Source organism: Epinephelus fuscoguttatus, linkage group LG1 (genome assembly GCF_011397635.1).
Source record: "Epinephelus fuscoguttatus linkage group LG1, E.fuscoguttatus.final_Chr_v1".
NCBI lineage: Eukaryota > Metazoa > Chordata > Actinopteri > Perciformes > Serranidae > Epinephelus > Epinephelus fuscoguttatus.
This window is the reverse complement of record NC_064752.1, coordinates 43,101,750-43,112,675: the sequence shown is the minus strand read 5'-3', so window position 1 is coordinate 43,112,675 and position 10,926 is coordinate 43,101,750. Positions and strand designations below refer to the sequence as shown.

The window sequence follows — 10,926 nt, the reverse complement described above, 5'->3', positions numbered from 1 at the left end:
TGCGGTCATTAGTTTCTCGCGAGACTGTAGTTTGTCTGTTGGTGTTTTTTCCGGCTGATGGGCTGGTACTGTTGGTGTCAGAACAGTTAGGTGAGCAGGAGGCTAATGGCTAAAGTGGAGCTGACGCCGCTCAGACCATGGGATGACTTCTTCCCCGGCTCGGAAAGATTCGCTAAACCGGACTCCAGAGACTTGGCGAAATGGAACAACAGGGTTGTCAACAACCTGCTTTATTATCAAACAAATTATCTAGCTTTGGCCATCGTTGTTTTCCTCGTTGTCGGGTAAGTTACATGCAAATAACATGACATTAATACAGTAGTGTTCATTTGGTAGTTGACAGCTGAATAGTGTTCATTGTTTAGGTTGTTCATTGACGTTTCTGCCCTGAATGTTAGTTGTATGTAGCCTGCTGTAAAAGGATTAAAAACGAGGGCACAGACAGGATGTAGACTTCGTTAATGTGAGGAGGAGGATGAACGGAACGATGTGCCAGCTGTCAAGCTATCATGTGATGCACTGATGTTCTGTCACCGTGAACTCTCCTTTCTCTCTCATGGGAATCCAAGTTAGCAACTTTTATCCAGTTTGTGCTTGTTGTGTACGAACAAAGTATGAAACTTTTTCGTTCATTAATAATATTAAAGTGTTAAGATTCATATATGATGACATGAGGCCCCTGTGACGTGGAAGCACAGACTGACATGAAAATAAAAAGAGGACTCTGCAACCACTGATGGGCCTTGACTCATACACATGAGCCAAAATCAAAATTTCCATAGGCCTGAAATACAAGTAACGTTACAAGCTATCTAGACTACTGCAGACTGCCTGATGAACCAGTCTGCTCTCTGATAATGTAGATACAAAGTTAGATTCAATCAGAACAGGGAACAAAGGGTTAAATCTCTCATCTAGGAGGTATCTTGGCTCCAGTTGGCACTTTGTTCCATCTAAAGCCCAGCATACTAAAAATAGTCATGCCCTGTCATGGTCCATCTACTGACCGGTATGATGACATACTGTTGCTATGGTCATGAAGGCCTCATAAGCCCTTTGTCTTGTCAGCTGTTGCACTGCAGATTGCACAGCTGTGAGAAGACAGCAGCCCCTGTACCCCTGAGTAGGCAGATCACCCAGCATTGGAAAATTTCTCAATGAGTCAGTCCTGAGTCATCATTCATGACCCTAAACCAACAAGGCTGAACTTTGACACATTCAGTTTACTTGTTTCATAAAACCTAAGGTTGATATCCAGTTTGTAAACAGTTCAATGGGCCTCTGCATGGACCTCTTCTGTTTATAATAGTCTCACAGTGTTTCCCAATGAAGAAGAAGCTTTTTTTTGCTGTGTTGGCACATTCACCGTGTGTGTGTGTGTGTGTGTGTGTGTGTGTGTGTGTGTGTGTGTGTGAAACAGATATGCAGATGTCAAATCTTTTGACTCTGTAATCAATATGAAGTCACATGTAAAGGGACTTGCCTTGTTGGTCACCTGATATTTGTTTTAAAAATAGAGGCCGATAAAGGAGATATAGGGAAGTGATACTCAACTTAAGGCCCACGTGCCAAATGTGGCCCACCATAGTGTGCAGAGTGGCCCGCCAGTAGTTTTTTTTTTTTTTTCTGTACTTTGAATCTAAATAAAGTGACGGAGTGCATTAAAAAAGTATCAGAGGAAGAACATCTGTTCTTATGGTGCGTTCCAGGCAACCCGTAACTCGTGTTTTCACAACCTGTAACCCGTGAAAGTGCACTGGAACGGCAGTCAAACCCGTAACTTCCCACCCGTGAACTCGCACCAGATCGATGTACTCCCAGTTACGCTTTCTGACGTCACACAGCCCTCTAAACCAATTACCTTACTCCTCTAAATAACAATGGCAGCCCTATGGATGCCGTATTGATGCAGGTGATACATGGTGAGAAATAGACATAAAATAACCCTAAAGTTAACGCATTACTGGCAGCCGCTCTAACAGCTGGTTTCCAGTGCAAGAATAATCAATACAAAATACGTTTCCAAACACACAGATAACGTAAAATAAAAAGTATAATAGCATCTGTGACCTTGTGCGCTGTTTTCCTCCTCTGATTCGCTCAAATGAGCAAGGAGCAGGCACCTTTGGCGATAGAAATATTGGGGAAGCACAAACATACGGTTCGCCATGTTCAGCGTTAAACAGGAAGTAACTGGCAGTTTGCCGTAACTTTCCTGGAACGCTACAAAGTCGTAACTCGTGACTTGAAGTCGTGACTTACGAGTTCAAAAGCCTGCCTGGAACGCACCATAAGCCCCAGATGTGTTCAGATCCTACAAACATCCCTGCATAGAACAGATGTTGAAAGGTTGAAAGGTTTAAAACAGGCAATTCAGTAGTTATACATACATATATATATATATATATATATATATATATATATATATATAAATGCTGTATAATAATAATGTTTGTTTATTAACTGGCTCTTTGAGAGTGGGTATCCCTGGTGTACAGGATGTATCCAGCCAAACTTCTGTTTCCAGGATAATTGAAATGCTCGCTTGTGCTTCAGCTCATGAACTTTGTCTTTATTCCCCTTCACCGTGCCATTTTCTCCTCAAGTGCCTGATCGGTACTGCACATCTGCAGCTCTCAGCAGAGATGAGAAGGAAGCGAGATGGTTCACTCCTTTGCTACTTCCATCATCAGCTCCAGAAAAAAGGATGTGTTTAATTCTTTTTTTACTACTTGAAAGGGAGTTGCTGGATTTATTCGCCCAATTCTGCATTTTACTCACCCTGGGCAATCGAGCAATCCTTATTGTTGAGCCCTAATACAGCATATTGTTCAGTATATACTGTTTTGGCAATCAGTATCATTTGTTGCAGAAGAAATTCAGGCAACTTTGAGGGAAATTTTTAGTGGATTTCTTTTGTATAAGGTCTTAAATATGTCAGACAAATTGTCCTATTGGCAGGTGGTGATAAAGGAGGACTATCTGCACACTGTAATTGCTTTATTCATGCAGCATTTTCGGATCACGTGTACTTTGATCCAGCCTTGTTTTCTTTGAGTTTTCTTCAGCTTTTTGAGCCCTGTTATCCAGGATCACCAATGCTTGTGAAGCCAAATAGCTCAAAGAGAGCCTGAATAAGTTTAACTGAGTGGGACAGGCCACACACACTGAGGTCATTAACTTGGCCTGATGACATCACAGCAGTCATGCCAGACTGGATTTATCCCACAAAGCTTTTCTATCCAAGGTGTCTGCAGGGACAATACAACAGTCAGTGTTGATGTACATGCCTGCAATGAATACACTGCCTACAATATACGGTTCTTTTTATTTTTTTGTGTGTCAGAACTAAATTTTTGAAGTTTTGAAATTTCCCTCAAGCCAGATGGTGCCTTTAAAATCCTTATTTTATCCGACTATCAACCAGAAACCCAAAGATATTTATTGTTCTATTATCTGATGCAGCAAAACAGCAAATCCTGGTATTTTTGCCTAAAAAAATACTCATTTATTAATCTGTGGTTCTGTTTCATTTGCACAATAACAGTCTGTGATACTACACTAAAGGCGTCTTGTTGTTGTACAAACAACATCTAACCACTTGGTGGAGCCAGTGACCACACACACACACTGTGCTCCAGTTGTAGAAGAGCAGTCTTGTGCTGACCCCTCTGCTCTCGTGTGTTGTGTTGCTGCCCTGCAGGTTCCTGAACCCTCTGGGGATGTTCACAGCCATGGCCGTGGTGTCGACCGTCTTCCTGGGTTCAGTTTGGGCTGGAGAGAACAGAGCTGTGATCAGCAACTTTAAGAGACAGAATCCCACAGCGTTTGTGATCGCTGTCATGGTGGCCAGCTACATCTTAATCTCAATGCTGGGGAGCGTCATGGTGTTTATGTCTGCAATCACTTTACCTCTGGCTTGTAAGTTTAAGATGGGGATGTTGAACATTTGCTAGAAAGAGAATTTGTATCACATACATTTAATTTATATCTGCTGGGGCAGTATTATTTTGGCAAGACTGTAAACAGACTAATATGAATGTTATTAGCTGATTAAATATGTTGTATGACATAGTAGATATCTAGTTAGAGTATCATGATCAGTGCATTTGAAATATGAAATGAACTTAAGGCAACACTGTTCGTTTTAAAATCAGTAAAACATGTTTTGGATTGAACTCTCAGATTCTCTGAGACTGATGTTCTTATAGTTTGACTTGAACAACAGTTTATAGGTTTGTTTTTGCCAAACATTGAAAACACTAACAGTCACTTTCCCATCTGCTTTTCAGTGATATTTGCACATGCTTCCTTTCGCCTGCGCAACATGAAGAATAAACTGGAGAACAAGATAGAAGGAGCCGGACTGAAGAGGTCACCCATGGGGATTTTGCTGGAGGCTCTTGGTCAGCAAGAGGACAACTTACAAAAAATCCAGAGCTTTCTGGAGGGAAAACTGAAGGAGTGATCGGACTTAATGCACACGTGTTCTTCTGGCTGACGCAGCTTGACTTTTTTTCTTTGGATTATCTGTGCACGTCTCAGTCTAAACCTCTTCATGTTAGTTTCACATATGATGTTTTCAACTGTGTGTTTGTTTTGAAAAGACAGCTTGTCAGAAGGGCTTTATCTTAACCTCAGGGTATCTGTCACTCCACCCAGAACTTGTCAGGGCACTTTTCTTAAACAGTAATGAGTGCACCTCACATCTCTGCTATGCAATGTGTCAGTGTTCCTGTGCAGCGCAGCTGCAGACTGTAAGAAGTCTGTGTTTAATAAGTTTCAGAACAGAACAGCCGTCTGTCCTGCCAGTTTACGCTCGGCTAAAAATGTGAAAGCAAATGCAAGTGTTGATTTCTAACAAAGACGAAAAAATTGCCCACTAAAAGCTGGACTGTGTCGAGTTTTTCTTCTCACATAAAATCCAGTGTGTAGGATTGAACGGGATATATTAGCAGAAATGAAATATAATAAGTTTTATAAGTAATTTATAGTTACTTATAGTTTATAAGTAATATGTTTTATTTATTGTCTAATCACTTGAAACTAAGAATCATCATGTTTCCTTATCTTGGAATGAGCTGTTTATTTCTACACTTTCACTGCCATGCTTCTACAGTGGCCCAGAGCGGACAAACCAAACACTGGCGCTATATAGGGTCATTTGCGTCGGCCACCGTAGTTAGAAACCCCTCTGTGACAAACAGTGTTGAGAAAGCACTGATATTTTTAACATGAAACTACTTTATTCAGTGTTTTTACCACAGACTGAATATAAAGATGGATGACATGACAGCAAAGAGCATGGTTACCAAGAGGCGAAGCTCAATAGAACACCCCATGGCAACAAATTCCCCCATGGTTTCGTCCTACCGCCGCCATTTTGGACTGTCAGCAGACCACAGCAAAACCGCTCGCATACAAAAACAAACTGAAGTATATCGCTATTAATTATGCTTACAATGCTACTGACCTCGTGATAGCCTGGTCACAGCTGCTTTTTTACGTTTTTGTAAAGCAAAATATAGACTAAAAAAACAAAACAAAGAAAAACGGCCTAGGTGGCATCTCTACATATTACATCCACTTATGAGAAGATTAACTTAATTACTCCTTCAAAATCACACCATAAGCCAATATACAAAAAAAAAAAAAAAATCAATATTTTAACTAGAAACACATTAATGGCGACATCATATAGTCAGGAATAAAGATTTATTTTATTTATTTTTATTTTATTTACAGTTTGTACAGTAAGGGCACAGTAATAATAATGATAATATATAGGCTATTTCAATATGATATATTTTAATGCTAAAGCAGTGATCAGTTCTGATATAAATGGTCCAAGAGGCCATATATATATATATATATGTATATATATATATATATATATATATATACATATATATATATATATATAGGTAGATTGGCTTATGGGGTGATTTTGAAGGAGTAATCAAGTTAATCTTATGTAAGTGTTATCTTCCCTCCAACACTGGCATATTAAATTGATATTAAAACACTTTAAAACTTACACCTCAGGAGTTCTTACCTGTCGGGATCCTTCGGGAAACGGTGGAACGCCAGGTGCGAAGTGTTCCACTGATAGTTGTTGCAGTTAATTGCACTACACTGTTTTCTTTTACTTTTTTTCTCCTCTCTCCTTGACATCTTGCATGTTGTCTGGGCGCAACAGTCCAAGCTCAACAGTCCAAAATGGCATTAGCGCCCCTAGTGGCTGTTGGCAAAAATTCAATGGCGCTTCACCTCTTGGTATCCATGCTCTTTGATGACAGCACCTCATAAGTGAAGCCACAATATCTCAGTCGCCCCCTGGTGGCTGGCTGCAGCTTAGGTCATAAACCCCGCCCCCTCCATGATAAGGGATGCGACATGTGCCAAACCAAAAACTCAAAGCACACATCCAATAACTTTCTTCCAAAGATGGTTTCTGTTATTTTAGGTAGCTCTCATAACGCTGATGTTTGTTCAAGTGTTTGTTTTTCTGATAAGTTTGGTTTTAATTAGTTATTTGGAAGGGGATCTGACGACACGATTCACAGCTGTGTGTGCCATCAGGTGTGCTGGCATTCAGTGGAGCTGCTTGCGATTGGTCGGATAAGTGCATGGGCGGGAACTTAATAACGTGGAGATCTCTACTGTGCAGACAGTGGTGCAAGATGGCAAGGGTCGTATGTGGGACATTTTGGCTCCATTTTTGTATGTTAGGAATAAATGGAATCTGCTGGTTTGTTTTGGCGAGGAAGAGACATCTGCAGATAATTTGGCTCCTGGTAAAAAAAAAAAAAACTGAACATCTGGATCATAAGTTATCAGAGAAAAAAGGTGAGCATGCGTTATCAGGTGCTCGACTAGCAGCCTGTATCTGATGAGACAAACAGTGTAGGAGAAACGTGACTGCTTTATTCAGTGTTTGTAGTGGTGTATATCCCTGGGTCTGTTGGTTTTGGAGAGCATGAGACCTCTCAGCATAATTTGACTCCTGATGAAAACCTCCTGAAGAGTAAACACTTAAGGAATTCTAACCAGGAGAAGTTTTAGCTGTTTCCAATCTGCAGTCCTCACCATTAGATTCACCCTAAATCTTACACACTGGACCTTTAAGTATACAGTTGAAAGTGACCAACCGCATGTCCATGCAGATCAAAGCACTGCTTTGTCTCGAGCTATGAAATACATGTGAGTCCAAACACTGATCTCTGTGTCAATATTTGAAACAAAGACATCAAAGGAGTGTGAGGTCCTAACCCACGGCCATCAGTATTCCTCCTGCACCTCTGACTGTTTAATCTTGACAGTGCCCCTTGGGTGATGGATTGGCTAACTTCACTCTCCTCTCCACTTACCCCAATGCTAATCAATGGGCTGCAGTAGATTAAAGCGTAGAGAGCTGACGGAGTGGATTCATCTGCAGTCATTCTCCAAACCCGAGTTAGTCGCTGTGTCAGCTACTTCTGCTGTTTTTTTCTTTATTGGATTCCATTTGAAATTGACTGCAGATAACGAGAATCCACATGGAACACAATGCTCTGTTATTTTGTCTTTAAGTGACAGCGTGTAAGGACTGGGGGAAACATGAAGATAAGAATGATAGGCAATAAAAATAGTAATCACTTTAAAGTACTGGTTTTTCAAACAAAGTGTTAAGCCTCAGCTTTTAAAATCCATTTCAGGAGGCATCATTTCTCTGTGAGGTATGCATGGTATTTTTTTTAAACAGACCCTTAACATGACCTCTGCGCACTGAGGTGTAACAGTATTCCAGTGGTTCTCCGCTTTAACTTTGACTTGAGCAAGCCCCTACCACCCCCCACCCCCAACCCAACACCCTGCTACAGTAGTGATTTATGTCCTCTCCTGCGGCGCCTCATCTCCATCCACATTGTGCAACTTGGAGGTGTGAACGCAAGCACTGGTGGCAATAAACTCCAGTAAAGTCATGTCTCCAAGGGCACAGTGGAAGCTCTTGTTCAGCTGCAGCTGCCGTACGGATCCTACCAACATGCGTGTGCTGCTGCTGCACACCCAACAGGTGTGTATCTTTGGTGTTTTCTCCTCAACAGACGTGTAATCCACGAAAGGAAGTTACACACACAAAACAACACTTATCTTCTCTAGGTGTTTTTGCATGAATCACTTAACACTTAACTAACTTGTCATTTGGAAATAACTGCTTCTGAAGGTAATCTTCAGTGAGGCAACAGAAGTGATGTGACACAAAAATAAACCTGTGTACTGTTTTTGCACGAGCTGCTAAGTAACAGCACAGTTCTCCCTGTGCAGGCATTTGACTTGCAACATCTTCCTCATGTTTAGTTTCCACAACACAAAGGCGTGGGACAGGGAGTCATCTAGTATACTTATGTTGTTTGGTCATGCACACTTTGACAACACGCTGCCTTTGGGTTGACCCCTCCATCCCTCAGCTTGCCTGAGAGGCTTTGGCTTTTGGCTGGCCAAGCTGGTTAGCTCGCCTCATAACTCAAACAGCCCGTCAGTCAGCAGATCTGGCTGCTTCGACCTACACTACAGCCGATCATGTGACACATTAACGATGACCCACAGGGACCTTTGCAGTCTGCTGTATCCTAATGAGAAGCGCTTCAACCTTCCAGTACACCCGCACTGCTTTCACTGCCTCCTCCATAGAAGGTCATCTGTATTAGCCCATGTGACCAGCCAGCTAATCCAACTATTCACCCCTCATAACTTGTCAGAGCCATTACTCCCTGGATCGAGGAAAGTGTGCTGATCCCGGGGAAACCACGGCACAACAGCCACTTTAATCTGAGCTTGGCTGAGCCCTATGACAGGGCTGACATGTGACACCTATCTGCTCTGTGGGTACTGATAAAATGTATGCAACACTATTGCTGATTCAAAGCCAAACTTTAAGCACAGATACCAAAACAATACTTGTTTTATGTTTGTCTACAAAAACCTTTTTGCAATTGACAAAAAAGTCTCAAATGCTGATGTTTAAACACGCACACATGCATATGATTGGCAGAGCTCTTTTAACTTTAATTGGATTTAAAGCAGCGTTAAGAGATTTTTTCGCCACTAGGGGGCAGAACAAAATACAATATCGATTATTTGTTTAGCCAGAAACAGCCCCGTTATCGCCACCGCCAAACCCCACCAGACTCCATTCAAATAAACAGTAATTTTAGTGTGTATAGAGCCAGAATATTTTCACATCTAACTTGGTGAGTTAAGGGTTTCTGTTTCAACCAAACCAGAGTTGGTAATTGTTGGAACAGTGGAGAGATAAACCAAGATGGCTTTAGTGAGTTTTATTTTGCATCTGTCAACTTTGTATGAAGTGTGTTTACCATGACAAAATTACTGTTTATTTAAATGGAGTCTGGTGGGTTTGGCGATGGCAATTTTGGGGCTGTTTCTGGTTAAACAAAAAGGATCTTGTGGTGTATGTATGACAAAAGAACAGTGCTACTTTGGATCCAGTGCTGCTTTGGGGTGCCGTGTTGTTACCAGTTGTCGCCACAGGGTGGTGATAGGGTGTTTGGGGGTTCAGTGTCTACTGGGAGATGCCCAATGGCAGACGTGTTTTCATGTCTCCAAATAACGACGCCATCAAAGTTGACAGAACGTCTCTCTTTCATTCTTCACCTGAGATATATGTATTTCCCACAATCTGCTTGATACACAACAGATCTTACTCTTTCATTAAAAAGTCTTCATTGTAGGGACCTTTTCAATGACCTTGTCAGTGGCAAAAACAAGAACTTTGACTAGCCGTAAACTGAAGGTGCTAATGTGCCCTGGGTGTTTGCTCTCACTCAGTACTTGACCAGTTTAAAAAAAATGCTGCTCCCATTCATCACTTAGACACAAACATGGGGAAAACAAGTCCCAGGTTGAAAAAAAGGCCACCATTTAACTCTGAATCTTTTGTTTATTTGATGTGCACACAGCAACAATTCTTTAGCATGGAAGCTAATGTGGTGTTTTCCCCCTTGGTGTAAAAGCATGCGACGTTTTGTAGGTGTTTCCCATAAATACCAGCTGTGTCATTTATATCACTTCAAAAAGCTATGGCTAAAGTGTTAGCATACACCAGGCAACGTTAGTTTGCATTTAGCGTAGTATTATTGTCCGCCAAATGAATTCAAGTCACTCTCTTTTTAGCTCTGAGGAGTCCAGCTCCTGAGGGGAATATCTGGCTCTTAAGCTGCTAAATACTACACTGTGTTTGCTAACTAGTTGCTAACCCTGTCTGTTTGGTGCTGGGCAGCTAGCATACAGTTAGTGTATTAGAGCCTTTTTGCCACAACAGCTGCCTGCTGCCACTGAAAATGGGGCTGATGAGAATGGTGAGACAGAACCAAAAAGTTGCGGACCGTAAGACCAAAACAATGAGCTGAAAGATGTTAAACGCTCTGGAGATCTGAGGGGAACTGAGTCAGGCAGTAATTCTCATCACTATGAGCAACACCTCTCACATCACACGTGATTTCAATCAATGTTACCGTAGAATTATTGATAGTGGGTTCCTACAGCTTAAGGCAAGTTATAGTTTACATTTTAAAATACTTTTTTAATGCCACTCCTTTTACAATTTTACAATAACTAAAACTGGTGGGGGAAAAACAGACATCAGTAACTTTGGGCTTGGGACAATTTTATCCAAATGTTGATTGTAACACAAAACTGGGAGATACCTGGCATTTGTTGGCGAGTTCTCTAGGAGATTTTGTTTCTCACTCTGCATGTGAGATTCCACTGCTTTGATTCCCATCATGCAGAGTGAAAAACTTTTTGCATGAAATACACTAAGTCTCGTATGCACGATGTCTTGGTTAGAAAGGCATTTTTTGTCAAATAAGCACTTCTCCATGTCGTCCAGAGTTCAGTCCAGGGTTCAGTCCTCTGCATTGA

The 10,926-nt window shown here is 41.4% G+C and overlaps 1 protein-coding gene across 1 annotated transcript; it reads left to right on the top strand.

The window, feature by feature from the left end:
• The first annotated feature begins 38 nt into the window (after nt 1-38).
• Nucleotides 39-4,888, top strand: arl6ip5a (ADP-ribosylation factor-like 6 interacting protein 5a). The gene is made up of 3 exons (XM_049578796.1): nt 39-284; nt 3,704-3,921; nt 4,293-4,888. The coding sequence occupies exons 1-3, from the start codon at nt 106-108 to the stop codon at nt 4,466-4,468; spliced, it is 573 nt and encodes a 190-aa protein (XP_049434753.1). The 5' UTR covers nt 39-105; the 3' UTR covers nt 4,469-4,888.
• The last annotated feature ends 6,038 nt before the right edge of the window (nt 4,889-10,926 follow it).

Excerpts from the sequence above, each read along its gene's own strand:
- arl6ip5a (XM_049578796.1), top strand. The coding sequence starts at position 106 with ATGGCTAAAGTGGAGCTGACGCCGCTCAGACCATGGGATGACTTCTTC. Across the intron at positions 285-3,703 it reads GTTGTTTTCCTCGTTGTCGG|GTTCCTGAACCCTCTGGGGA; the intron begins GTAAGTTACATG and ends GCTGCCCTGCAG. Across the intron at positions 3,922-4,292 it reads AATCACTTTACCTCTGGCTT|TGATATTTGCACATGCTTCC; the intron begins GTAAGTTTAAGA and ends TCTGCTTTTCAG.